This window comes from Silene latifolia, chromosome 6 (assembly GCF_048544455.1).
Source record: "Silene latifolia isolate original U9 population chromosome 6, ASM4854445v1, whole genome shotgun sequence".
NCBI classification, from domain to species: domain Eukaryota; kingdom Viridiplantae; phylum Streptophyta; class Magnoliopsida; order Caryophyllales; family Caryophyllaceae; genus Silene; species Silene latifolia.
This window is the reverse complement of record NC_133531.1, coordinates 77,717,396-77,740,617: the sequence shown is the minus strand read 5'-3', so window position 1 is coordinate 77,740,617 and position 23,222 is coordinate 77,717,396. Positions and strand designations below refer to the sequence as shown.

General features: G+C 36.7%; 1 protein-coding gene across 1 annotated transcript; it reads right to left on the bottom strand.

The window, feature by feature from the left end:
* Positions 1 to 45: 45 nt before the first annotated feature.
* On the bottom strand, positions 46 to 540 carry LOC141588253 (S-type anion channel SLAH3-like). Its single transcript, XM_074409704.1, has 2 exons — positions 477 to 540; positions 46 to 392 (listed from the first exon to the last, which is right to left on the bottom strand). Exons 1-2 carry the CDS (start codon positions 538 to 540, stop codon positions 46 to 48), a joined length of 411 nt encoding a protein of 136 aa, XP_074265805.1.
* Between the last annotated feature and the right edge of the window lie 22,682 nt (positions 541 to 23,222).

The window sequence follows — 23,222 nt, the reverse complement described above, 5'->3', positions numbered from 1 at the left end:
TTTGTTTTCCACAAATGTAACTAGCAACAATGCTTAAAAAGGCCGCTAAGTTGACGCTTCAAAATCGTCTTTGCTTTCACTACTTTCAAACTGCATGTAATTTTTGATGTCTTTAGCATCTGAGCTGATATTTCTCAGAGAAAACCACCTTTTGTGTGGTTGAGGAGGTATGTCACTGATGGCTATTGAAACGTCGCTAAGGAACAGGTTTCGGGATACAAATGCCTGGAGCAAAGTTGTTACAAGAAGTGAAGTTACAGTGAGTTTAGATATAGCAGAAAGAATGATTGCCATGGCTTGAGTGACCTTGCTTGTCACTTCATTTGAGCATCGGATTTTCGCTATAGCTGCTCCTGTTACCAAATGTATATGCCCACCATGCTGATGAGAATCTGCAATTTCATCACAAAAATTAACGTATGAATATCATAAATTCAAAGAGGCCAGACTATAAATACACACTCCAATCACCTTACATCTATCTATAACACCGCCATCTAGTTCAATATTTGGCACAAAATAAAACTTGTAAAAAGTCATTCAATCTTCATCACAAACCAAATTAAACAATATCACAGATTATACTAAACAATATCACGGGTTATACTATACAATATCACACCAGTAAACCATTTCGCTCGCTATTATTAACTTCTTTTTCACATATTTATATTCACACCAATCGATTTTAGTACCGCAGCTCCGACAATTACCACAATCTAATTCCAGATTGAGTGCTCAGAAAAGCATTCAAAGACAGATTGAAAACGTGAGATTGCAATCAGGAAATAATGAAGTTGTTGATTGAAAGTTGGAGGAGAGTAAGAGGAGAACAAGAAGACAAAAAATTTCAAGTAGTGCACACATAATTCAGGGAAATTAGAAATAGGAACTGACTGAAGAAAAGTTGCAATCAATTAACAACCGAACAATATAAAATATTCTAATCGAAAATATGATTCGAAAACAAAAAAAATCATAGAAACAGGTGCAATTGAACATAAATCAAGCAAAAAATAGTAAAGTTATAACAAATTCCTAAAAGAAGAATTAAACCTAGATTTATAAGCGAGGCGATCAATAAATCACATGAGAACCTAATTAAACCTAGATTTAAGGTAGACAACAGTTAAAGCATGAATATCACAATGAGTTGCTATAAAATTGAGAATGACAACAAAATTGCATCAAGAATTCTTACGAGAAAATATTATCATCCTAAACAATCAATTGTTAACAAAATCAAAAGAGGAAGTAAATTGAAACAAACCCGAGATTACGATTGCAAGACAATAATAAATTTTGTTGATGGAAAATAGAATGAGACGAAGAAGAGAACGGGGAGACGAACATCGATCATGTCACGCGTGAGTGATTCAGAGAAATCAGAGAGTTTTGGTATGAGAGAAGTTAGAGAGAGAAATGGATGAGAAAAAAATGAAGGAGAAAGCTTATGTCGTGTATTATATAATTAGACAGAATTACTAACTTGCCCTTAAAAACACGCGTGAGTCTCAAGCCATTGGATCTCTCTGATCGAACAGCCTACATTAATCCTCAATCCTCAAATATATGAGGTATACTTACATGATCCCATTCATATATATAGAGTCAAGATCCGGCTAGAACTCCTAAATATTTGAGGATTGAGGATTCGTGAATACAATATCACGAAAAATCAGACCTTTGTTAATTTTTTTTTTTTTTGATTTTTTTTTTTGCACAAGTGTTTTTTTGAGTGATATTTTATCGAGTAACCTGTGATATTGTATTGAAGAACCTCTGATATTGTAACGTAATCCTCAATCCTAAAAAAGATAGCGTATTCTCACATGATCACATTCCTATATATATATATATATATATATATATATATATATATATATATATATATATATATATATATATTAAAAACATCCGCAAAAAAAATCTATCACTATTAAAAATGTGAGATTAAAAAACTAAAGTTACAATTTAGTCAAGCTAGAATTTCCTTCACCAAAGTTGACAACCATTCGCTGGTGATTATATTCAATCATCGACGATCTCGAGTGTCATCATAAATGTAATACTACGGTTTTATGAGTCTCTGGGTACTCTATCGAGTGGGCCTTACTCTGTCGAGTAAGGGTGTTTTGCAATTTAAAATAGTTTCTGACATGTAGGGTACTCGATCGAGTAGCCTTGGTACTCGATCGAGTAGGCGGCACTCGATCGAGTACGTCAGTTACTCGATCGAGTAGCCCGGTTTACGGGTAATGTTTTGTCGGGTTTTGTTAATAATGTGAATTAGTATATAAATACTTCCGTCACTTTCATAATACGCTTTTACAAACCTAATTACTTTGAAAAAGAGATTTCAACCTACGTACTTCTCATTCGTCGTATTATTGACAAATCCCGGAGCTTGGAAGGTCGGAATTCATCTTTCTTTACATTTTTGTGATCCTTGCGTCAAGGGTAAGATCTACGTACCGAATTTGTTATATTTAATTAAGTCTTGTTAAACCTTAATTTTGGGAATTTGGGATTTGTGTTAGTTTTGTGTGGTTAGTGATATATGTGATGTTATGTTAGGAGGAGGATTCGTAGATGAGGCTTTTTGATAACAGCTGTTGAGATCGTCTGACTGTATTGCATTCCAGGTAGGGTTTCCCTATTAAGTATTAATTACATGATGTGTATGGAGATTGTGTTGTAGTTAGTGATTGTTGATTGATTCAGACGGTTGTGATTTCATATTGTTGATTGTTTCAGACGGTTGTTGAGGTTGTATTGTGATTACTGTTTATCTGTCTGTGTTCTTCGGGGTGCGTCCCTGGCTGAGTGGAGTCACTTGCGGGAGTGGCTTCACGCCCTTGATTCGCCTCCCGTGAAACCCGCCACAGGAGGGATGTGCACATTAATGAACATGGGTTTATCGCTCGATGGAGATGAGCGGGGCTTAGGTGGGAACGGCTGCGGTCCCCATCGGCGCGAGGAGTAACCTGTTGCGATGGGTACTCTGGCAGGGCTACACACTTTAGAGTGTAGTCAGTTGTGTGGAGATTGGAGATGGAGACTAGGGTTGTGTTGAGCTGTTTGAACTGTTTGTGTACTTGTTTCGTTGTGGCATTGTTTTTGTGTAATTAGTACTGACCCTGTTTAAATGTTTTAAAAACTGTGGTGATCCATTCGGGGGTGGTGAGCAGTTATTGAGCAGGTATGATTGATGCGCATGAGATAGCTGGGATGAGTTATCACGTGGCAGTTAGAAGTCTTCCGCTGTGTCAGACGATATCTAGTAGCTTTGATAGTTTTATCAGTGAACCGTTTGAGTACTTTGTATTTCATTTAACAGTTTTGTTTGAGACATGTAATCAATTAAATTATATTTACTTTTAAAGTACGTTTCTTTATTGTCTTATGATTATCATTGCCTCGGGTAACCGAGATGGTAGCACTTCCTTGCCTTAAGTGGTCCTGGTAAGGCACTGGAGTATGGGGGTGTTACAAAATGGTATCAGAGCGACGATCCTGAAACCTGTAACCAATGAACCTAATGAATATAGGGAGTCAAATTAAAATGAACCCGGGGTAAAAGTTGTAGGAGCTAATGCAAAGGCTTGGGAGACGTCCTAAAGTCGCGAACTCACCCTACAATTTTGAACCGGTCACATGGGATATGAGTCGGGATCGCTATGTGTTTACCTTGTGTGTTGTGTATTTATATAGTAAGATGTTGTATGAATCGATGGATGCATGCATGCATGTGGAGGATATGAGATGTGTAGTGAAGGATGATGATGATATGATTGTATTTGTCGTTGATTGAATACATGAATTGCATGATAGTTGGTTTAAAATGTTGTTTTGAATTGTTGGAAAAGTATATGAGAAGGATGAACGATGTGGTAGAAAAAGGGAGTAGTTCATATATGATAATATGTGATGAATAATGATGTTGCAGGATGGATGATTTATAATGGGGATATACTAGCAACATGTGATTAGGGGGTGTGATATGATTTTACGTAATTTTGTTTGCGTAAAGATATATAATAAGTTCGTATAATTGTCTACTGTTGTATCATATGCACTTGTTAGATGAAGAATGTGATTGAACTAGATGAATTGATTGGAAAAGATGAAGTGGCAATTGCATGAACATATGAATTTCGTGATTATGAATATGTTTAGGTGACGAAGTGGATTTGTAATATTGTTGTATTAGTAACATGGAAATAGGATTTGTAATTGTATGAGTATGTTTTGTTTTACGAAAAGTTATAAAGTTAAGGTATGCGGTAGTACATGAGTGATAAGTTGAATGTTATATGAGCATGATAAATGTTATTGTTTGGCTTTTGGTAGGTCGTAACATGTGGTTAGGGATAGTGGTTTTACAAGTATTGAGTCACTTTTATTCGCTTTTTTTATGTTTAAGTTGTTTGAAAGAGAAAATCAGATAATTATGTCGTCTGATTATAACAAAGTTGTCTTTAAATTGTTATAACTTGAGATGCATAAATGATTTTGATGCGATTACAATTGGAGGTGATTGCTTGTTCTTTTACGATTCTAACGATAGGTCACACGCCCAAAACGACCAAGAAACGAGTGAGTTATGACCGTTTTACGAAAACTGGACAGTGCTGAGAAACGCGTAGGGTACTCGATCGAGTGGCCCACACTCGATCGAGTGCACCTTGGTACTCGATCGAGTACCCCTTACTCGATCGAGTAGCCCTGTTAATTTTTTTATATACGTGTCTCTGACTTTCACCTACTCGATCGAGTAAGTCATTTACTCGATCGAGTGGCCTGTACTCGATCTAGTGACCCCTATTTAGGGTCATATGCTTATATTTTGACTTCGTTGCATATTATGTTTAATTCAAAGGTGTTATTTTTCTTCTTTATGCATTGTTTTACATGTATGTTGGTCTTGTTGCGTAAGTTACCCAATCTTATGGTGTAGGGAGTGGCACCTGTGGTGAGTGAGAGTTCGGTGAGGAGGACATGAGCTGTATGTGGTTGTGATAGATAGAGGAAAAAGAAAAGGAAGATTGGCAAGGCTTAATTGAGGCATAAAGCATGTTTTGTGAGACGAGATGAGTGATATGATTGTGTGTGGAGTAATGTAAAAGTAAGTGAATGTGAGCAAAGGGCGATGTAATTTTATGGAACGTGAGAATGAAAGAATGAAATGAGAGACGCATATGGTGGTAACTTTGGATGTTTAAGGATTATGAAGGGAGGTAGTTATCACTCGGTTGCTTAAGAATATATGTAATGGAAAAGTCGTTATAGGTAAATGGAAAGTAATGGTGTATTAAGAGCTTAGATCGAGTTATGCAGCGATGTGGATTTGTGGATTGAGATTTAGTTTGGGAATTTGGTTATCAAGAGGTGGAACTGATGTGTGATTTCCTTGGGCAGTTAGCTGTATGAAATGAGTTTTGGAATTGAAAAAAAAAAACGAGATGGAGTTGACTGACCGTGTAGATTGATTGGTGATAAGTGAGAGTGATAGCATGATAAGAGAAGATCTATGGTAAGGAAGAGTGAGATGATATCGATAAGAAATTATGGGATTTGAGTTTTGGAGCAATGAGAAGGTAATCGGAGCACTAAAGAGTTAGGAAGAAGTAATAAGGAGTTTTATGGTTAATTGATTTTGTCGAGTGTAAAAGAAAAGAATGAGGGGAGTAAAACTAGGAAAATATTGACCGGAGTTATGTGATATAGAGGTAAGGAGTCGTCGAGATGTGTGATACCAATCATGAGGATGTTAGTTAATGGTTATATAGGAGTTTCGGGACAACATGATTAATCTTGAGTTTTGAGGAATTAAGGAAAGTAAGAAGTTGGTAGAATATCTGCATGATATGAGATTTTGGTGGAGAGTTAGATGATGATACAATTAAGGATAGTATTGGGAAGAATGTTGAGGTAATTTTGTTGATGGATTTGATGTTCGTTATTTGGGATGTTAACCAAAGATAGGAAAGAAATCGTGATGTTTAGAGATGAGTGTAAGAGGTTTGATGTCCGGACAGTGGTAGTGTTATGGTTTGTGACTAGTGGTTAAGGGTGATGGTATATTAGAAAGGTAGCAATTCTAAAGAGGTTGATTTTGTAGAGACCAGATTGATATGTATGGTTGTTGAGTATAAGATGTGGTTATATGAGGCGGTTGTTAGTAGTTGAGTATTAATGGTATGGTTACAATTGGCAGGGGGTGATAAATATGCGAATGGGAGAATATGTTATGAGGGGTATACGAGTTAAGCTCGGGTGAGAAGTAACTTTTATCAGGTGGTAACTTACGTGATCAGGATTGACTAGTTGGATGTGATTACGGGTCTATGATGTGTATAAATGTTTGTGTGAGGTTTTGACCTCACAAGAAGTGGTTTTGTGTGATAATTATAAAGTTGTTATCTGAATTTTCTATATGTTGAGTACGGTAACCTAATTGAATGAGAAAAAAAAGGTAATAATTTGATTGATCTGGCATGGTTAGTTATAATTGTATGTGTATTTATAATACATGTGTATTCCGTGAAATGGTAGGAATGATGTTCATGAGGTGCTTATCCATTTATTCATATAATATGTTGCGTTGTGATTTAGTAAAGTGGATTTGAGTAAGTTTTCTTGTCCGAAAAGTTATTTTCGAGTCAGTGTTTATGGAATTGTATGTAGTTGTGATGTCTATCGATGTGGTTGTTGTGCCTCGGGTGGTGATCCGGGCACGGTACGTAGTGTTGTTATGCGGGTATTTTCGCACTGCGGTGTGGCTGTTGGTGGCGGTGTTGTGATGCCGTCACCGGTTATGGTGGAGAAGGCGAGATGATTATGATACGAGTTTTCGAAAGTACATACCAGTAATACATAGATTGTTGTTTTGTTTGTTGCTGTTCCTTGTGAGTTTTGGTTGAACATGTAGACTGTTGTTTTGTTTGTTGATGTTTCTTACTAGTTTGGGAATGAGGGTAGCATATGATATGAAAGAGAGTTGTATATGTTTTCATTGTTGTCATGGTATAGTGATATTCCGTTGATGGGACACAGTTGTCAGAAGTTGTTACAATACATTTGATCTTGTCGTAGATGAGGTATAGGTGCACATAGTCATGGCAGGTGCGGTAATGATCTGAAAGCTGCAGGTGGTTCATAGTCTTTCGTTGAGACAGTGAGTGTAGGGTGTTGGGAATTAGTGTCATGTTAAGTTATGTATGAGTTTTGCGGTAATGAAAGAAAAGAACTTGAGGGTCTAGTGAGAGTATGCGTAATAATTGTGGATCGTGAGTTATGAGTATGGAAATGGTGCACATATAGAGGATTATGTCGTTTTGGCGGTAATAGGGAACAAGTGAAGTTTTGGTTAAGCTAAGAATTTTGTGGTATAGGTTAGGTGGTGTACTGAATGAATTGAGGGATAAGAAATGTTTAAGTAAGAGAACCTTGGATATATGATTAGCGAGTGTTTAGATTATAGGCGGTTATCTATGACATGTGATGGTGATGAGAATAATGAGAAGATATAACTAAGGATATAGTATTAGTGAGTTACGAGGACGTAACATTTATCTTAAGAGGAGTAGGATGCAATAAAAGAGAGTTTGATGATTGTGCATGTCGTAGTATAATTCGAAGTAGAGTGTTGGTGTAGCATAAAGAATGAAGTTGTATATATTGTGGTTGATGTTATTAAAAGGCCATGGCCGTGCTTGTAGTAGTGTGATGTTTAGGAGTATGAGAATATTTCACTAGTGTTGACAGTTGGATGATGAGGTTATGAGTATGAGTAAACTTCGAGGACGAAGTTACTTTTAAGGGTTGTAGAATGTAACATTCCGTTTGATGTCTATGAGTGTCTTGATATTGGATTTGGTAGTGGATGATATATTATGGAGCTAGCAGCGTTAGTGGATGGTAGTTGGTAGTGTATGGAGTTAGTGTCGGGAGAGTTTATGATGTAGTTGATACGACATCGTGAGCGATGTGTGGAGGTAGGAATAGTTGGTGGAGTTGGTGTTAAGAGTTCATGGTTTCATGTTTTATAAGTTGAGGTTTTGTTTTAAGTTCTTAGTAGCTTTGTTGTGTCTTGACCGAGTTAGTATGTTTGTTTTTATGTATGGGTTGAACTTCGGGGACAAAATTCTTTTTAAGGAGGGAAGACTGTAATACTACGGTTTTATGAGTCTCTGGGTACTCTATTGAGTGGGCCTTACTCTGTTGAGTAAGGGTGTTTTGCAATTTAAAATAGTTTCTGACCTGTAGGATACTCGATCGAGTAGCCTTGGTACTCGATCGAGTAAGCGGCACTCGATCGAGTACGTCAGTTACTCGATCGAGTAGCCCGATTTACGGGTAATGTTTTGTCGGGTTTTGTTAATAATGCGAATTAGTATATAAACACTTCCGTCACTTTCATAATACGCTTTTACAAACCTAATTACTTTGAAAAAGAGATTTCAACCTACGTACTTCGCATTCGTCGCATTATTGACAAATCCCGGAGCTTGGAAGGTCGGAATTCATCTTTCTTTACATCTTTGTGATCCTTGCGTCGAGGGTAAGATCTACGTACCGAATTTGTTATATTTAATTAAGTCTTGTTAAACCCTAATTTTGGGAATTGGGGATTTGTGTTAGTTTTGTGTGGTTAGTGATATATGTGATGTTATGTTAGGAGGAGGATTCGTAGAGGAGGCTTTTTGATAACAAATGTTGAGATCGTCTGACTGTATTGCATTCCAGGTAGGGTTTCCCTACTCAGTATTAATTACATGATGTGTACGGTGATTGTGCTGTAGTTAGTGATTGTCGATTGATTTAGACGGTTGTGATTTCATGTTGTTGATTGTTTCAGACGGTTGTTGAGGTTGTATTGTGATTACTGTTTATCTGTCTGTGTTCTTCGGGGTGCGTCCCTGGCTGAGTGGAGTCACTTGCGGGAGTGTCTTCACGCCCTTGATTCGCCTCCTGTGGAACCCGCCACATGAGGGATGTGCACATTAATGAACATGGGTTTATCGCTCGATGGAGATGAGCGGGGCTTAGGTGGGAACGGCTGCGGTCCCCCACTGGCGGCGAGAAGTAACCTGTTGCGATGGGTACTGGCGGGGCTACACACTTTAGTGTGTAGTCGATTGTGTGGAGATTGGAGATGGAGACTGGGGTTGTGTTGAGCTGTTTGAACTGTTTGTGTACTTGTTTCGTTGTGGCATTGTTTTTGTGTAATTAGTACTGACCCCGTTTAAATGTTTTAAAAACTGTGGTGATCCATTCGGGGGTGGTGAACAGTTATTGAGCAGGTATGATTAATGCGCATGGGATATCTGGGATGAGTCATCACGTGGCAGTTAGAAGTCTTTCGTTGTGTCAGACGATGTCTAATAGCTTTGATAGTTTTATCAGTGAACCGTTTGAGTACTTTGTATTTCATTTAACAGTTTTGTTTGAGACATGTAATCAATTAAATTATATTTACATTTAAAGTACGTTTCTTTATTGTCTTATGATTATCATTGCCTCGGGTAACCGAGATGGTGGCACTTCCATGCCTTAAGTGGTCCTGGTAAGGCACTTGGAGTATGGGGGTGTTACAATAAATATTCGAGAATGCCTAAAACGGACTACATAATACAAATGCTTGCCGAATTCTCCACTTTTCTTATACTTATCTCTTATCTCTTTATTTCTTATCCATTTGATACCTACTCACCACAAAATAAAGATATGAGAAGTGTTGAAAAATAAATCAAATGAAAAAATAAATCATTAATTTGTTTTTACTAGGAATGTGCTACTATTTTTATCAATTCATTTTCTTTTATAGGTGAAATTTTTCATAACGGTAGAATATAGAAAGTTTAGCACTAAATTATGATTATTAAGTGGAATAATGCTTGGTAAATGAATGTTTAAATAAGATAAGTAATTAGTCTATTGAATGCTACTTTGCCTTTGCCTTTTCATTTTCTGTTTTTACTTTTTTTTTTATTATAAAAAGACAAAAAATTGATCAAACATGTAAATGCAGTGCGTCAAATGCAGTGCGCCAAATTAAGTGAAATTTCTCGAGTCTATGTTCTTGATTTCTACCTTCTCTAAGATTTGACTCTATTAGCTCTTCATTTTAGCCTAGGAGAGCTTTCTTGAGTTTGTTGGAGTATGTGTCCTCAACTATAGTGCGATCACATTATTGAAACTCATAATAAGAATACGTAAAGGGATGATTCTTTTTATAAGTCAACTGGTCAACATTAATCGGTAATGATTGGCTGACTAGAGTTTGACATTACTGTCGTTTATACGGTGGTGATCAGTTGATCCCTAAAGGTCACACTTGAGTGACGATTTCCTTAATAGATAAAATTAATTAATTGTATTTTGATACAGATTAATTAATTCCTTAAAATGGAACAATTCACGAATGTGAGTAAGAATCTGAATCTTATTGTAATTCGGTTAAATGAGATTCGTTTTAGTAATTAAGATGTTATATTACTAAAATATTGTTTATGAAACAATTAAATTAAGAATGAACGGTTAATTACAATTGCAATATATTGTAGATTATATTAACATGGACCATTTTATTTACTTTTAATTGTGAATTACTAGTCAATTGTTGTATATAATTAAATTAATATATGTAATGATATTTAATTTTTAAATATGCATTAATATTATTAATAACATATTACATGTTACATGTCACATGTCACACATTATATGACAAACAAATTGACAAAAATAAAATGGACTCCATTTTATCCATGGGTACCGGTTTTAGGGTAGTATAGGACTAAATGGTTAATTGTTTTTAATTGTTAAAAATATAATAATTACAATCCTATACTAGACTACACCCTAGTTCATATTGAGAAGAACAATTGAAAAAGTATTTTTGCATGCATTGGCTCTTTCTCACCCTCTCCTATGCACCCCCCTTTTTCCTAATAAGAATTGTTCTTATTTTCCTCTAATTCATTCTTACACAATTCTATACTTCTTACTCTTCTCTCTTCTCTAAAATAAGTTTTAGAAAATAAATTGTTCTAATATATAATATAAAAATTACTAGAAGTAGTAATACAAATATTATTAGATCATACTTTAAGGATGGCTACTAAAGTAATCTAGTCAATTATTTAGTAGTTTTAAGGGGGTTGTCTTGGTGCAACTAATAGGAGGTTCTCATACTATTGGGACTATATGAATCATCCAATATTTAAGCTCAAAAACAAGTAAGAAAGGTGTTCTTGCTTGTGCCCCAAATCCGATTTCCGCATTGTAAGAAGCCTTCTTATTAATCTTTGATTTAATTTTTGTTATGCACGCATAAGATTAACATCTAGTTTTAATGAGTAAATTAGATCTATAATTAAAATAGTTTAATTATAGGATTAAAGAATCCTTTCATGTGGTATCAGAGCAAATGGTTGTTGCATGCATAATCGGTTTGGTTTTTCCGAGTTATTTGTAACTTAATTAAAACTAAAATTTGTGATTTATGAAGATAAAGCATGAAATTTTTTGCATGCTATATATTATGGTCCTAAAATGAATTTAGGTCATTTTGATGATTTATGGTAATTTATGGCTCGTTTTAATACTTTTTAGTAATTTTATTACATTTTATTGAGTAAAATGGTGTTTAAAATGCTAAATTTAGTTAGACTAAGTTTCTGACCTTGAAACTTTTATATGACCTCACATGCATATTTTACTTATTGTATGTAAAATTTTGTATAATTTATTATGCATGATTTATAATTTTTATGAGATAAAAATGACATAAAAGAGGTAAAATGGTTAAAATTAGTTAAACTTCGAAACAGGCCATAAAATTTTAATATGTTGTCACATGCACATTTTAATCACTGCGTGTAAAGTTTGAGATGAACACGATTTATTTTGCATGATTTATGAATTTTTAGTGTAAAAATGACATAAATAGTGACTATTTTAGCAAAAATAGCTAAAAAGGAATACATGGCATGAGAAAATTATTTAAGATTGAATTATTATCCCACATATTAGATCTAAAGTTAGAACATTGATTAGATTAATTTTCATATGCTTTAGATGTTATATTTGATAAAACTGATAAATAACAACTATATTTTTCTCGAAATAAATTCGAAAAATTTTAACCTTGATTTTTGACATTATGAGTGTCATGGAATTTTTCCAGAATGTTCAAAAATTTAAAATTCAAATTTTGAAATTATTGTAATTTAATTTGGATTTATATCATAAAAGGTTATGATTTTAAGGTCAAAAATGAGCATAAATGATAAAACAAGTTGAATTATTGTCAAAATTTGAGTGATGACTAATTTTTGAGTCCTAAAAGGTTAGGGTAATTAAATTGGACTAAAATTAGATTAAAGTATTATTTTGTGATTTTAATAAGTTAAAAATAGCGAATATCCATAAAACAGGACTATATTTTAGATATAAATTAAATTGGGCGATTTGGCACATAATTTGGCATGTTAGACACATATTATAATGCTGCATATTTCCTTGATGAATGTCATAGTTTATTTATATAATTTTTGAATTATGTAATTTAATCTTAGTATGGCCTTAGTTTTAATCGATATTACCCGTAATGGAAGGGAATATTGATTTGGTTGTAATTTATTGTGATCTCTTATCACTTTTATTTTATTTTATTAGATTTTATTTTACAAATGTATAATAGGAAGTACAATGTACATTTTATTATTTAATTATTTGTAATCCCAGAGTTTCCTAAAGACGGTGCCATTCGGAAAGGAGTTCCGATCAAGACGGTGATTGTCCTTGGGAGGCGTGTCAAATGAAGACTCAAGGGACCAAAGGAGTTGGATTCCGAATATGTAATAGAATATAAGATTTTCTATTTTAGGAAAGATCATACTAGGGAATTTACTTTACTTTATTTGCTTGCTTTATATGTTTGCATGCATTGCCACATCGCCATAACATCACATGCATTTTTATATATCGTTTTTTCAACCGTGTCGATTATAATTATCGTAGTTCACTAATATAGTTCACATAAAAGGTGATAGATAATAAATCGACAAGACCTTTCACATATTTAAAATTGAGATTAACCTTTCCAAATAGTAGGACCCATGAACCCCTTTGACATTTGGGGCAGATTCCGTTTCCGGGGACACTTTCATTTTTCATCGGGTAAGTGGGGTAATAACAAGTTATTACACGCAAAATTTGGTTGGTCCCAACGGGACATGAAAACTAGTCTTATGTTCCGAGGCTAGAGATGAACTTAACGTAATTTCATCGATCGAGAGTTCTAATCGTAGAATCGGTTAAGGAGTTAACCCACCGAGTTATATTAGTGAGGGATGTATCGGTTTCCCGTGCCCAAGTTAATATGGATTTGGATCTCGGAATCATTTATAAAATTGGGTGGAGGTCATTATATAAATGCTAAAACATGCTAAAATGTTTTTCATATTTTAACGATGAATGTTGTTTTCCCCATTATTTTATTGTTAAATATTGTTCTTTATTATCGCTCCTACTAATATATGATATCAATTCGATTGTAGCACGAATCTCCATTAAACCATTATTACTAACGACAAAGAATCTCTTTCTAAAATGAACCGTATCATAGGTTGTGGACTAGATCCATAGGAATCGTTCTATTCCATAGAACTCGATAGGAATCGTCCTATGCAAATATAAGATTAACATCTTAAATTCCTTACATACCTATAATCTCTTGTAAAGAATATGAATAGAAGTAGTACTTGGTCAAAATATGTTTTGATAATTTCTTCTATGCATCCATGGTTCAAAAATCTTTTTGCTCAACCTAAACACTTGTCATCAAGCACTTAAGTTGTTAAGAACATGACAATGTATAATTGGTAAATTGATTTGTTAGATATTTTGATTAACCAAATACCACAATAAAGGTAACCCTTGTGAAGGATTAACTAGGAATTTATATGAAGATAAGTCTTCATCAAATGGAGATTCTTAAAGTTAGTAGGAGTAATAAGAAGTAAGTACCTATCTTAATTGTTAAGGATAGAACTAGGCTCGAAAGAGAAGGTGTTAGATACTAAAATAGAGACAAACCCCAAATAAGTAAAGATCTAGGAAGTTGGTCGTGTGACTCCAGCATATTCCTTCTGAATATCTATGACATTGACATTACATTCTTACGAATTATCACATCATGAGTATTTGATACAGATCTGTGAATCAAGTTAGAAATTGCCACATTTCATGATTATGAAATATGGCAAAAGGATGTCAAAACCACCTTTCTAAATGGGTATTTATAGGAAGATGTGTTCATAACACAATACGAGGGTTTTGTAAATCCTTAGAATCCTAACATTAAATAATCGTACGACAACTAGCAAGAATAAATTCAGAAATTTACATGAATGGAACTAGGGTAGTTGTCATTTCATCCATGGACATATAAGTGTTATAATGTACTCATTTTAGTTTTGTATTTAGAAATGTACCTCAATAATTGTTATGATGTACACTAAGGCTAAATAAGAATATAATTCAAGTTTTCGTATGAAACGCAAAGGGTTTCTCTATTATGCAATTAAAACAAGCGTTGTGCCCTTACATACCATGATTAAATTATGGTGAGACCATACAAATCAAGGTAATTATATTCAAACTAAAAATAAATGTCATATATATTATATAAGACTTAAGTTGGTGACCACAATCATTTCTCAATTCTTGATTGAAAATTGCATTTAGAAACTAGTTTTGACTAGTGTCCCAAACCATTTGATCGAGAATCTCTTGGTGTGTGCGAATCTTGTATTCAAAGCAAGATTAATTCATGACTTCTTTCTAGAAAATAATTATGAATAGATCAAGATATTTGCCCTATTTACACTTTGAGGTGTATGGTCAAATACAATTTCAATCAGAAAAAGTTATTACTTCTTTATCTCTTCTACCAACGAATTAGGTAGATACTTGGTATCCACTTAATGAGGTTAGAAGAAAAATTCTTTAAATGAGTTCAGATGAATGTTTAAAAGGTATCAAAACCTAGATGTTATGAAACCAAAGTATTAGTACTTTATTAAAATAAGGAACAATAAAGTGAAGACTTTCATATGCACCAAAAGGAGTGGGATACAGTTTCACAAGTTCACTTTCATTATGATATGATTGAATCTTTACAATAAAGTTGGAGGAAGTTTCTGTTATAAAAATTTGTCTCGCATTCAAAATTCCACTAAAACAAAACATAATTAAAGTAATCATTTACATTTTATATGAGATATGGTTAGGCATGATACCTAAATTGTAGCTTGTTTCGATAGTGAACATGTGGTCTCTCTTCCTCATAATCAGGAGAACAAAGGGTTTGTGGCTCGTGATGCTGTCTATTAAAGAAAAGAGGATTATTTCTTATAGACAGAGTGGGAGAAAATGTTCAAGAGCCACAAACTGAGAATAAGACGTAGGAAGATGTTCCTTCTTGGTCAAAATGAGTTAATATTTATTTGAAACCTAAGTGGATAGGAGTCGTGTTATTTTTTTAAAGTAACAAACCTGTAACTTATTAAGATGCTTTATCTAGTTTCAACTCCGCAAAAATCCGAAACGAGCATAAACATGAAAATGTTTATTTAGCTTGGTTAGTTGGTGGCAAAGGTTTTGCACGCAACAACAACGCTTCATCGTATTCGGATATGATTTGATATAGTTGGATTTTAAAATCATCTTGCATGAGTTTCGTAAATCGCAACTATCCTAAGGTAAGATACAAACTTAAGAAGAAATCTTAAGTAGAAGTTAAGGAGTTGAATTGTATGTTTTGATCATGTGATAAACATGTTTCGAATTGTTGAGTAGTTCTGTTTATACATGGAGTTTAATGGGAGTAATGTGGTGTTAATAGTCTTATATGTAAGGGACATATTGATCATTGTGAATGATCAAAGACTTAGGAGAGGAATAATACATCTCTCAGGTATCCAGACCTATAAAGATAATTCTAAGAGGATATTAGCGTTAAATAAATATTCTTATATTGATAAGAGTCTAGACAAGTTCAAAGGTATTGAACATGTAAAAATTGAATCCACTTGCTTTCTCTGCGGGATTAATTCACTAAGCTAAGATGTATCATCATTCTTATAATTCTTATACTTAGAGTATGACGAATGGTTATAAATCGAATTTATGTGAAAGTCACTATATAGCCATATAGTCTATCCATTAGTACTCAAGAAGCACTAATGATATGTCTTCTATGTCTCATATGTTGATAACATATTATTCATTGAGAATGATGGACTAATACTCTCTTCCGTGAAGAAGTGATTGGGAGACTAGGAAGAGATGCAAGACATCTTTAGTATCCGAATCTATAGTGATAGATTAGAGAGGATAAATGTGTAGAAATGATTGATGAATTTGTATGCAAGGAGTTACATAAATACCATATTCTAAACACATAAGGATGATTAGAAAACCGTCTTGGCTATATTATTTAATGAGGATATCTACTAGAAACATCCTAGGCAACTGAACAATGAGATATACACAACGAAAATTGAGTGCACTTGCAGTAATGAGATATGCAAGAAGGAAGGGATGATATTAGAATTCGGTTTTGTGAATTGGAGGAACTATGGTAGTTCGTTCCAAAAACCAAAGGTCTTATCCCCACTCACCGTGAGATCAGTGGGAGCTATTCAAGGCTCGAAAGCCTATGTCTAGAGTTGCTAAGACTCATTAACCAAAGCCTTCTCTTAGGCTTAACATGATGTGTCATGCCATTTCAATTGAGTTGAGATGTATAGTTGTATACAATGTTAAATATGGATTATAGAATATGTAGTAATTGATATTGTATAAATTTTACATATGTGATAATACATTCATCGTTTGAGTTTTATTCAAAACTCTTTTCCTACAATACTTTGTTTTCCAAATAGGTTGTCGAGATAATATTGAACCCTATTTAAGTGAACTGGATTAAAATAATATTGGCCCCTAGTTACTTGTATGAGGTGACGTCTCTAAGTGACTAGAATGTGAGTCGATTGATGGCAAGCTCAAGTGCCATAGAGTCATAAGGGATGACTAGTCGATCACATAGGCAGACTGTAAGGGACACTCTGTCGGGCAGTGACCGCTTATAGAGTTATGGTAATTCATATAGCCTGGTCATGGCAAGAGCTACTATAGTATTCTTTTGAGTCAATTCTTTGACTAAAGACTGTTCACCCGAGTTGGCACAGTTTCTGAGTGACTTTGAGTTATGCTCTACGACTTTCGTAAATAAGGTCAAATGGGCATCTCTTGGGTCATGATGACCTGTGGCTAAACAAAGGGAATAGTGCCATAGAAATTGTCCACCTCCTTCTCAGGGTTATTTAAAAAATCTCAGGGCCACTCGAGAAGTAGTGAACTGAAAATGCATGGCCATGCTCGGAAGGTATCTTTGGTAGATAGTTTCGGTCAGACAGTTACTCTCCAGATCGAGGAAACCATTCTTGATATGATCACTTGCAAGAACGACCTGCAAGACACCTTGCATTGAGTGGGAGATAGTAATAGGACAAGAGAATTGGTGATGCACACTTGTCTCGTACAAGTGGGAGATTGTTGGAGTATGTGTCCTCAACAATAGTGCGATCACATTATTGAAACTCATAATAAGAATACGTAAAGAGATGACTCTTTTTATAAGTCAACTGGTCAACATTAATCGGTAATGATTGGCTGACTAGAGTTTGACATTACTGTCGTTTATACAGTGGTGATCAGTTGATCCTAAAGGTCAAACTTGAGTGACGATCTCCTTAATAGATAAAATTAATTAATTGTATTTTGATACAGATTAATTAATTCCTTAAAATGGAACAATTCACGAATGTGAGTAAGAATATGAATCTTATTGTAATTCGGTTAAATGAGATTCGTATTAGTAATTAAGATGTTATATTACTAAAATTTTGTTTATAAAACAATTAAATTAAGAATGAACGGTTAATTATAATTGCAATATGTTGTAGATTATATTAACATAGACCATTTTATTTACTTGTAATTGTGAATTACTAGTCAATTGTTGTATATAATTAAATTAATATATGTAATTGTAATACTACGGATTTTATAGGCTGGTACTCGACCGAGTATGGCCTACTCGGTCGAGTAAAGTGTGTCGTATATCCTTCTTGGCTACTGCCCAGGAATACTCGGCCGAGTATGCGGAATACTCGACCGAGTAGAGGGTACTCGGCCGAGTATACTCTATACTCGACCGAGTATCCGGTCTGTCGAGTAATATTTCCGCGATTTGATTTGGAATTGATTAGGGCATTATATATTACGCTAAACAGTTTCTAATTACGTTTTACAAAACCTAAAACATTCTACGACGTTCTAATCATCTCTGAATCTCTCCTTTGTGTGTGGGTGATCTTAGCAATTGTATTCTTTGCTTTGATTCATCGTCGGTAAGTTCTCATCTTTATATTCAATGGTTCATATTTTAGGGTTTGTCTTTGATTATGAATTGAGGGAAATGGGGTTTGCATATAGTGATTGTGTTATGTGATTATTGATTAGGCGGAGACTTCATAGAGGAGCCGTTCTAGATTGCTTGCTCGCATTCCTTGCTGTTGTTCTAAGGTAGGGTTCCCCTACTCAGTTTTGTTTAATTAATTTGAGATGTTGTGATTGTACTGTGTATGATTGTTGTCTGCTGATCATCGGAGTGTTGGTGCGGTGGTGGTATGGTTGTTGTGATTATGTTGTGATGATTGTGGTGGAGTCACTTACGGGAGTGGCTTCACGCCCTAGTTCGCCCTCCGTGGAACCCGGCACGCGAGGGGATGTGCACATTAAGGGACAGGGTTATCGCTCATTGATGAGCGGGATTTAGGTGGGGATTGGCTGCGGTTCCCCCCCCCCCCCCGACTGGCGGCGAGGATTACCTGTTGTGATGGGTAATCTGGCAGGGCTACACACTTTGGTGTGTAGTCGGTTACTGTGTGATATCGGGAGACTGGGGTTGGAGGATGATCAGCTGGTTGCTTTATGCACTTGTCTTATTTTAATTATGCAGTAACTGACCCCGTTGTGTTTTGTAAAATCTGTGGTGATCCATTCGGGGATGGTGAGCAGATTGTGACAGGTGATGCGCTTGTTGAGCTTGGGGCAGTCACGGGAGAGTTACCACGCTGGATTAGTTATCACTGTCAAGAGTCTTAGCTGTCGTCTTGTAGGTTCTAGTAGTTGGATATTACTTTTGTTGGATTTAGAGATAATGCAACTTTTATAACTCTCGTACTTCCATAAATGTGTTTGGATTGTTGCTTTTGATACATACTAACCTCGGGCAACCGAGATGGTAACAACCTTTCATGCTAGGGTAGTCCTGGTAAGGTACCTTGGTATGAGGGGGTATTACAAAGTGGTATCAGAGCCGACGATTCCGGTACCTAAAACTACTGAACCCATTAAACTTAGGGAGTCTAAATAAAATGAACCCGGGGAGAGTTGTTTGGAGCTACTGCAAGGACTTGGGAGACGTCCCGAAGTCGCACTATGGCCCTCACAATCTCAAGCCGGTCGCCAGGGGGAATTTGTTGAGTGTTTATTCGATGCATGTGTGTGGTATGTAGAAATTGAACGGTTAGAACATGTGGTAGAAGGTGTGATGTATGGAAATATGTGTAAGACATGGTGAAATTGGTTGAAACGGATTTGGTATGAAACATGTTGGCATGTTATGTGTTTATTATATGGCTTTAAGATTGATGACGTAGTATGTGCAACTTTGGGTAGAAAGGCATGATAGGATATGTTTATGTACTGTTTTAGCTCGTTTTGGCATGACTCGGCCGAGCAGGGCAGGTACTCGACCGAGTAACCAAGCCCTCGACCGAGTGTTGTTTGGTAGTGAGTAGAAGTGGCTACTGGAAGTGTTTACTCGACCGAGTATATAGGTATACTCGACCGATTAGAGAATACTCGACCGAGTATTGTTTATACTCGACCGAGTATGTTTCATGTGTTTTTGACGTTGGCTACTTGAGTGGATTACTCGACCGAGTATCAGTGATACTCGACCGAGTAGTCCTTACTCGACCGAGTATTGCTATATACTCGGCCGAGTACTTCTTTGGCGGAGGGTCATTTATATTTTGAGTCGTAGGCTTTTGTGCTTACGTTTCTTTACCTCTTATCAGCTCACAATACCGCCAAAATGGACCGCCGCGCAAATTCAAGCATCTGAGATGACTATCGATGAGATAGCTCGCATGATCGAGCAACATGAGGCTCTCCTTGAGGCTCTTAAGAATGTGGGAAAGGGTGCGGAGAAACCTGTGGATGCTACCCAACTTAGTATCATCATCGCTCGCTTTAACCCACTTACTTATGAGGGCGTCGGAGAACCAAAATTGCTCGAGAACTGGCATCGTGAGATGGAGAGTCTCATGGAAGTTGTTAAGTGTCCACCAGAGATGATAGTCGAGCAGGTAGTGTACTAACTGAGGGGCGAGGCTGCTGTATGGTGGCAGAACGTCAAGGAAGACGCCAGAGCTTACTACCAGGCTGAGGGGTTAGGGATTATACCATGGTCAAGTCTGAAGAGTGCCATGAGGGAGCAGTTTGTGCCGGAGCATATCCGTCACAAGTTGAGATCTGAGTTCGATTCCTTCACTATGACCGATGATATGACAGTCACCGAGTACTATCACCAGTTCCTTGAGTTGTCTCGCTACGCGGAAGACATGCAGCTAGGGCAGAGGGGTTTGGCTCTTCGCTTTGAGAGGGGTTTGTCAGCTAAGATCATGAACCATTTACCATTTGGAGTTATCACCGATCTTAAGGATATGTACGTGAGGGTTGGTCAAGCTGAGAGGTTGGTAGATCTCTCTAAGGAAGATACCGAGAGAACTGCTTCTGAGAGAAGAAAGGCGGAAAGTGGGAACAACAATCAGTCAGGTAATAAGAAGGGAAACTTCAATCAAGCTAAGGCTTTTTCTGGTGGAGCTGGTTTTTCAGGAGGATCTCTAGGATGGGGTAGAGGTGGTGGTCGGAGTGTGAGTGACAACTCCAACCTTTCTTGCTTTAACTGTGGTGGCATAGGCCACAAGAGACGTGATTGTACGAGTGCCAGGACTGGAGTAGGCTCGGGAGCTTTTCAGGGGAATTTCTCACAGGGCCCGAGTCAGAGCTTTGCTAGCAACCGACAATCTGGGTCATGGGGTAGCCGTGGAGGACATAGCAACAATGGCGGCTTTAATCGCAATAGTGGACGATCTTACCAGCGCCCGAACAACAGTGCTACCCAGGATTCGCCAGCTAAGCCGAGTACTTCTAATACATCGGTCCAGGGAGGAGGTCAGAAAAGCAGTGGAAGCTCTTTATGATGGATAAGCAAGAAGCTAATAACGATACACATGTAGTTACCGGTACCTTTCTTGTTCATAATACACTGTCTTTTGTTTTGTTTGACTCGGGGGAAACACACTCTTTCGTGTCTCGGAGTCATGCTTTGTCTATGGGCTTGGGGGAGTTTGAACTTGTAAAATATGAAGTGTTTATACCTTTTGGGGAGTCGGTGTCATATGTTAAGTTGTATAGGTGTGTGTCTATGTTGGTTGGAGGAGTAGACTTACCGGTAGACTTGCTAGAGTTTCCTATGGATGGGTTTGAGGTTATTGCCGGGATGGATTTGGTTGGGTAAGTATGGTTCCAAGATAGATTGTCGGCAGAAGAAAGTGTCTTTAAAGGGTCCTAAGCGTATAAGGGTGTCTTATAAGGGGTTTGTTGTGAGACCTAAGTGTAAGTTCATCGCGGTATTGACCTTAAAGTCGTGCTTGGGGAAGAAGTGTCCCTTGATTCTTTGTCAAGTGAGAGATCTCCGAGTAGAGCCACAGACAGCTTCTGATATTCCTGTGGTGGGAGAGTTTGATGATGTTTTTCTAGAAGAGATACCGGGGTTGCCGCCAAAGAGAGATGCTGACTTCAACGTAGAACTTAAACCGGGAACAGGTCCTATATCTAAAGCACCATACCGTATGGCACCTAAGGAGCTAGCAGAGTTGAAGAAACAGTTACATGAGCTGTTAGAGAAGGGGTATATCCGGCCAAGTGTGTCGCCGTGGGGAGCTCCAGTTTTGTTTGTAAAGAATAAAGATGGGAGCATGAGGCTATGTATCGACTACAGAGAGCTTAACCGTGTCACAATGAAGAACAAGTATCCTTTGCCTAAGATTGATGATCTGTTTGACCAGCTGAGTGGAGCAGGGGTGTTCTCTAAGATCGATCTGAGGTCAGGTTATCACCAGTTGAGGATAGCAGATGAGGACATTCCCAAGACAGCTTTTCGGTCCCATTATGGTCATTTTGAGTATGTGGTGATGCCTTTTGGTTTGACCAATGCATAAACAACTTTCATATATCTGATGAATCGGATTTTCAGTCCGTTTTTGGACAAGTTTGTGGTTGTCTTCATCGATGACATCTTAGTCTACTCTAAGACTAAGGAGGAACATGAGGAGCACGTGGGGATAGTTTTGCAGACTCTGCGAGAGAACCAACTTTATGACAAGCTATCTAAGTGTGAGTTCTGGTTAGAGGAGGTGGCTTTTCTGGGTCATGTGATATCTAAGAAGGGGGTGTCCGTGGATCCTAGCAAGATTGAGGCAGTGACCAAGTGGGAATCATCAAAGAGTGTTGCTGAAGTTCGGAGTTTCTTGGGTCTTGCTGGTTACTACTGGAGGTTCGTAAAAGACTTTTCTACGATAGCACGACCTATGACTGCTTTGATAAGGAACGAGACCGGATTTGTTTGGGATGAGAGTTGTGAGACGGCGTTCCAGGCCTTAAAGGAGCGTTTGACCACAACACCTATTCTAGCTTTGCCAGAGGGATGTTGGTACTTTGAAGTATATACCGATGCTTCAAAGAATGGTCTGGGTTGTGTTTTGATGCAGGATGGGAAGGTTATAGCTTATGCTTCGAGGCAGCTAAAGCCATATGAGGAGAACTACCCTACTCATGATTTTGAGCTGGGTGCAGTTGTCTTTGCTCTTAAGATTTGGAGGCACTACCTTTACGGGGCAACCTTTAAGGTATTTTCAGATCATAAGAGTCTGAAGTATATCTACACTCAGAGGGAGCTTAACATGCGAGAGAGACGATGGATGAAGCCAATTGGGGACTACGATATG

Excerpts from the sequence above, each read along its gene's own strand:
- LOC141588253 (XM_074409704.1), bottom strand. The coding sequence starts at position 540 with ATGACTTTTTACAAGTTTTATTTTGTGCCAAATATTGAACTAGATGGC. Across the intron at positions 393-476 it reads TGGCGGTGTTATAGATAGAT|ATTCTCATCAGCATGGTGGG; the intron begins GTAAGGTGATTG and ends ATGAAATTGCAG.